At 34.7% G+C, this 6,121-nt stretch overlaps 1 protein-coding gene across 2 annotated transcripts; it reads right to left on the reverse strand.

Annotated features, from left to right (window-relative positions):
* Nucleotides 1-1,018: 1,018 nt before the first annotated feature.
* Nucleotides 1,019-4,903, reverse strand: LOC130954533 (uncharacterized). Of its 2 annotated transcripts, none has more exons than XR_009076334.1 (3): nucleotides 4,028-4,903; nucleotides 1,768-1,845; nucleotides 1,019-1,623 (listed from the first exon to the last, which is right to left on the reverse strand). XR_009076334.1 is itself a non-coding variant. In XM_057881283.1 (3 exons), the coding sequence occupies exons 1-2, from the start codon at nucleotides 4,691-4,693 to the stop codon at nucleotides 1,773-1,775; spliced, it is 729 nt and encodes a 242-aa protein (XP_057737266.1). In that variant the 5' UTR covers nucleotides 4,694-4,902; the 3' UTR covers nucleotides 1,033-1,623; nucleotides 1,768-1,772. The 2 variants fall into 2 exon arrangements, 1 of the variants encoding a protein (XP_057737266.1); XM_057881283.1 differs by having other exon boundaries at nucleotides 1,033-1,623; nucleotides 4,038-4,902.
* Between the last annotated feature and the right edge of the window lie 1,218 nt (nucleotides 4,904-6,121).

Genomic DNA, 6,121 nt, shown 5'->3' on the forward strand with positions numbered 1-6,121 from the left:
ATAACCTAGCAAATGTCATGACAAAACCAATCAACACAGAAAAGTTTGAATGGTGTAGATCCTCATATGGCCTATGAAATACATGAGCAACATGAATTTTGAAAATTTATCAAAATTAGCTTTAAGTGGGAGATTGTGAAAAAGAGAAGAATTATAACCTTAGAAAATAAATAAATAAATAATAACTAAATAAATAAATAAATAAATAATAACTAAATAAATAAATAAATAAATAAATAATAACTAAATAAAATGAAAGGTAATAAACAATCTTAGTTTATAACCTTAGAATTTTAATGGTTGAAAAAGAGAATTATATACCTCTAATTGACAAATGGTTCATATTGAAGAGACTCACCTATAAATTGAGTTTTTCTTTAATTCATTTCAATCAAGCTATCCGATAGAATAACATAATATTTCTTTGAGTAGTTTTCTCCTATATATGATAGAGAGAAGTGTGTTTTCCTTTTGTCAAGAAAGTGTTATTGTAATCTCCTTGTAATAGAGAGAAGTTGTAATTCTCAAAGAAAGTTATTCAATTGTTTCTATATTTTATACAAATTTTTAATTTTTCATCTCTATATTTTGCTGTGTCATTTGTCTGGTACCTAACATTAATGATGTGAAATATTATCTGATAACTTACATGTGACACATAATATGTTCAATTGAACGTTAACTAAATATGTTTACGAAAATCTATCAATTTAGTCACTAGGTCATATTGAGAATAGAATTTTTATAATTGAAAAAAATGACTAAATAAATTTTCATAAACATATTTGGTCAATATTCAATTAGACATATCAAGTATTATATATGTTATCAATTAATGTTTTACAACATCAATCTTTGAAGAAAATTATTAATAGAGTGACAAAGGACAAATATAATTAATTCGTAATTTTTGAAGAACCAATTTGATTAAGAAAATTTTTCAAGAATGAATTTAAAAAATGTATTATTTTCTAGGAACTAATTTGACTATTAACCTTTCAATTAGACATTACACATTTAAATAAGATCTGAAAGAAAAGTCCCCAAAATTTGACAATCTAAGATCGACCATTATGGGAGGGAAACACCCATGACCCATCAATAACATGCAGTAGAAGACTACCTAAAGAGAGACAGGAGAAACGAAAACCTTTAAATTTGTCATTTAAACCCATCCTTAAAATGTTTAGCAAAAATCTAAAAAATTTACAAGTGTTATCCCAAGATATGAGCTTCAATCTGAGACAATAAAAGATCTGAATAACAAAGAAAGGGAAAAGAAGAGAAGACTGCATATGTATTGAAGAAAGAATGTTGCAAGTTAGAGGGAAATATAAGAAACATTTACAAATTACAAGGTTGCATTAGAACCTCAATTGGGACTCAAACAGTCAAACCACCAAGCAATTCTCTTCATGAGGAAACAAAGTTGTTTATACATTCATGATTGCTAATAGAAGACCGGTAGCGCCTTCATCAATGAAATAGCACAAAAAAGAAGCAGCCTACAGCAGCCAACTTGAAATTTGTTAACCTTTGTTCTGCTTCCTTTGTTATTTTAAGAAGGAACGTCATTTATTAAAATCAGAGACTTGTTTTTCCTTTCTTAATTTTTCCAGAAACCTGCAAGGCATGATGGCAAAATTTGCAGTCAATGTTCCACTCCCTACTCTTCAAAATTTTTCCTACCAAAATAGCTTAAATAAATAATTGAAATTCAAGAAGAAAATTAAAAAAAAAAAAATCAGAAACCACAAGTGCACTTGCCTCTTTTAGAGATGATGTGCAATATATCCTTGGGAGTCTTTCATAGGCTTCTCTCGTTTCATGTTGACTGCGTTGTCCCTGAACATGGAAGCAGAAGAAATAAGAACGATGGCGGAAATATAATGTTATCCTGATGAGATTATTGCAAATTATTTCGAAAAGGAAAAGGCATAGCATGTAATGGACAATGCTATGATGCGCCACAACAAATTTGATGTTTCATGCACTAAGATAATCTAATGCTATAGATTTTAGCATTACACTTTACATCAATAACTTCAATTAAATATATATCATTGGATTATTTTCATACATTTAAGTTCCTCATGTTAAATACTTGCATCAGTATCTGTAAAGCAACATGGTTTGGTAAAACAATCATATAAAAAAGCAAGGGGTTAAAAACACAAATAATATGAATAGGAAAAGTGTTATAGCTTGTCACTAGTGTCGTGTAGAAGTCAATATTAAGGATACCATTGATATGAAACCTACAAAGTCTGTTATCAAGGCAACCCCTCAATAGAAAAACACAAATAGATAGCAATTATTAACAGAAATATAGCTTGATATTAAACACTGAAGGATAAATAAACATGAGTTATGACAATTTTTCTCAGAATGCTGAAAGGGACAGAAAAGATATACTCAACCAATCTGACAACCAAGAACATAATCATGTAATGTAAATCATGTGACAGTATTCAGAATGGTATACAGCAGATAACATTTGTTGATATGCATGCATAGTTCAAGCTGATTCATTGCAATATTCAATGGGTGTTATAACTTATTTGACAATATTATTGACTAAGAAATTCCCATGAGAAGAAACAATGAATGATTAATATTAAGGATAATTATTATTTCATAGTGGGTATGATCATTGAATAACATGAATAAACTCACATTGAAAAAGTTTTAACAGAGGTTTAGGCAAATATGAAATATAGAACAGCTTTTAAGGAAAGAGTGAGGCGTGAATGGGAATATCATTACTCTAAAATTAATAATTAACAGCCAAAATTGAAAAGAAACAAAAATAAAAATAAAAACTTATCAGCTAAGAAGCTTTATCTTCAATGCAAGTAAGAAGCGCATGCATAACAGAGTCTCCTAACAACAAAATTATACATTATGGTCTTTCTTCCTTTTCTTCGCCCACTTTGTTCTCATTTTACTTATGGCTAACAGGTTGTGTTCTCTCTTCTCAACCAACACAGTTGAAACATATTTGAAGGAATTATCATCACATTCATTTGAAAGAGAGGACAACAAAAGCAAGTAATTGCATATTCCCATGCCAACCTTGAACAAAAAGGTGATTAGGAGGCCATAATCACTTCATAAACCAGTAGTGGCACTTTCTCTATTTATTTAAATTAGATTCGCCCCCTCACTTATATTACATGTTCTCTTAACCAAAGGAACAGGAGAAGTACAAAATGCTCAACATGCTGGCCCTACAACAAGCACTCTGACCCAAAATACAAGACTCGTAAGCCTTTTATCTAACATCACATGTTTGTACACAGAAAGCTCTTAGAAGATAGGATCGAGTTTGATTGGTATCCATTAGCTGTAATAAATATTTGCCAAACCAAGCACAATTTACCAATTTCAGCACTAACAGCATCCAAAGGTCACATAAAATAGAACACAATTGATGCGATACATGCTACTTAAATTGGTATTCAACAAAGATTACACTATAAATAGTTATATCAAGAGAAATTCATTGCAGGAATCTGCATTTAGATATATTACAATTCTGTCTTAGCTGTTAACACTTACATTTCTACGGCGTTAACTTAGTATGAACCTTTTAAGGCGCAATTCAACAAACAGAACTCAGCTTATAGAGGAAACTTTTATGAGAAAGATTGCAAACCCAGCTTAAGAGAATTATAATATCGCATGAAATCATAGCAAACGAGTAAGAGAAACTACAAGATTTCTCCATATTTAACTCGAAGGTGCAATCTTATTTTTCACTCAAATTCAAGTAGTTAACTAAAAGTTAAAACCTTCTCCTAATGGCAAACTGAAATCATAAGAAGCAATTAAATAAGGACACAGAGAACATCACTCTGATGTCTGAACTCCCAACACTACAACTTATGCATAAGAAATGCATCAATCAGCCAAAACCAACATAAAATATAAAGCTACCATGAATTTCCCAGCATGCAATAACGGTGCAGATGCTACCATAAACACATTTAGCCAAGAAAACATGGAAGCAAAAGGCCATACATACGATATCTTACTTGGAGCTCCCAATTCCATTAACATCAGAGGTTTTCTTCTTCTTCTTAGTAAAAAATTTTGACTTGTGCTTTCTCTCCCTCACTTTCCAAATATTGTTTTTCCTGAACACCAACTTGTCCACCTTCCAACCAGGGAAGCTCGTGTCAATCATGGTAACCTCGCTCTTCGTGAAACCCTTCATCAACTCGTTATCTTCGTCGTCACCGCGGTCCAACGCTTCTTCTTCTATTACTGCTACTTCTTCCGCTGTCACGTTAGCCCTGAGGGAATTGGTGGCGCGGATAGCGGTGGCGGCGGCTGTAGTGGTTGTGGCGGCGGCGGTGGTTGTTGGGGAAGAATTGGCGAGGAAGAATTTCGGGTGGGTTTGCTTCCTGGGGCATTTTTTGGAGGGTAGGGTTCGGGTGAGGGTGGCGCCCATGTTGAAGAGCTCGGCGAGGACGGCGGTCATGCTTGGTGGCTCGTGATGGGCCTCGGTGGGCCGGGCTCGGGCCGGGATGGTATCGGACCGGGCCTGGAGTGAACGAGGGGAGTGGTGAGCTGCGGTGAGGAGGAAAGAATCGAGGTCAAGGCCATCGCCGGTGGGGATGCCTTTGCTGGACCGGAGGCGGTCGAGCCATGTTGAACCGGACTTCGCGGTCGGAGCGGAGCAGAGCATGGTGGATTGAAGGAAGGTTCTGGAGAGAGAGAGAGAGAGAGAGAGAGAGAGAGAGGAGGGCTTTGGAGTGAGAGTCACTGAGGACAAAAAAGAGCGGGTTGGGTTGTGGTGTGGTGGGGTGAGGGGATGCGCAGTGCGCGTCGTGACTGGTGGGTGAGTGCCACGTGGAGGACAGCGTCACTGTTCGCTGCCGTGTTTTTCAAATTCAAATCAAAGATATGTCATATGTGTATGTTTGGGTGTACGATTGTCGTTAATTAAGAGAAATTCTTACTTGTTTGAAGAGCAAGTCCGGAGTGCATATTATTGGTTTGATTTATTAATTGTATTTTTAAGTTAGTATTATAAATTTAGTATTTTTAATTAAAATTTTAAAAAAGTCACAAAAAAATTAAAATTTTAAAAAATAAACAAAACAAACATATTACTGAAAAAAATAATTATGTCGTTTAGGGTTAACAATGCTCTACTAAGATTTTTTTTTAAAACAAAACTTCGGTGCCATCTAAGTCAACATTTGATTTTTGTCAAATTTTTTTCACATATTCAAACTTCTTTTTTCCTTTCTTTTCTTTCTTTTCTTCAACTTCTTCTCTGCATGGATGAAATGCACGTTAGACTGCAGGACTCTGAATAAGACAGCGATGAAGAACATAGAAATTTGATCCAACTGGACGAGGAAGACATAAGGATAGGGATCAGCTCTTGTAACAATAGTTTGGTCAGTAAAATCTTTGCAGAAAATTTGTTTTCTATTGGTATCATGGATGGTGCACTACGGACAATATGGGAACGTCTAGAAAGATTTAGAGTGGTAAAAATTAGAAAGATTCAATTTCAATTCTTTTTTTATAGAGAATGGGGTGTATTGAGAATAGAAAGGGGTTCTCCTTGACTCTTTAAAGATTATGCATTGCATGTTCAGCGATGGACAGACGGTATATGGGTGGAGGATCAATTAATTACTCGAATCCCATTATGGATTCAATTTTGGGGTTTGCCTAAAAGTTTTAAAACCCTAGAGGTGGCTCAAAAATTAACTGGAGGGCTAAGAAAAGTGCTGGATGTCGGTCTCTTTGATGTCAAAGGAAGAGAGGCATGCATTATAAAAGTGAGGGTGGAAATTGAGGAGAATAGGCTGATCAAAGACATTCTCATGGTTGCTGGCCCAGACAAAATCTCACTTTCAGTGTATTACGCTACGGTTGAGTTGGAATGGTTTGTCCCTATTGTGCTAGAATAGGATACAATCATAAAATTTGCCCACTTCTCATAGTTGATTCGTAGGAGAATGGATTGAAGGAGAATAAAGTGGAAAACTGGATTAAAGCGAACCAAATTAGAATTTGAGTGGAGATTAAAGAAGATCACAAGAACAACGGTGATAGCAAGAATCAGCTCAATCAAAATACACGCAGGAAAAAACCT

The sequence above is a fragment of the Arachis stenosperma genome, chromosome 10 (genome assembly GCF_014773155.1).
Source record: "Arachis stenosperma cultivar V10309 chromosome 10, arast.V10309.gnm1.PFL2, whole genome shotgun sequence".
In the NCBI taxonomy this organism is placed as follows: Eukaryota; Viridiplantae; Streptophyta; class Magnoliopsida; order Fabales; family Fabaceae; genus Arachis; species Arachis stenosperma.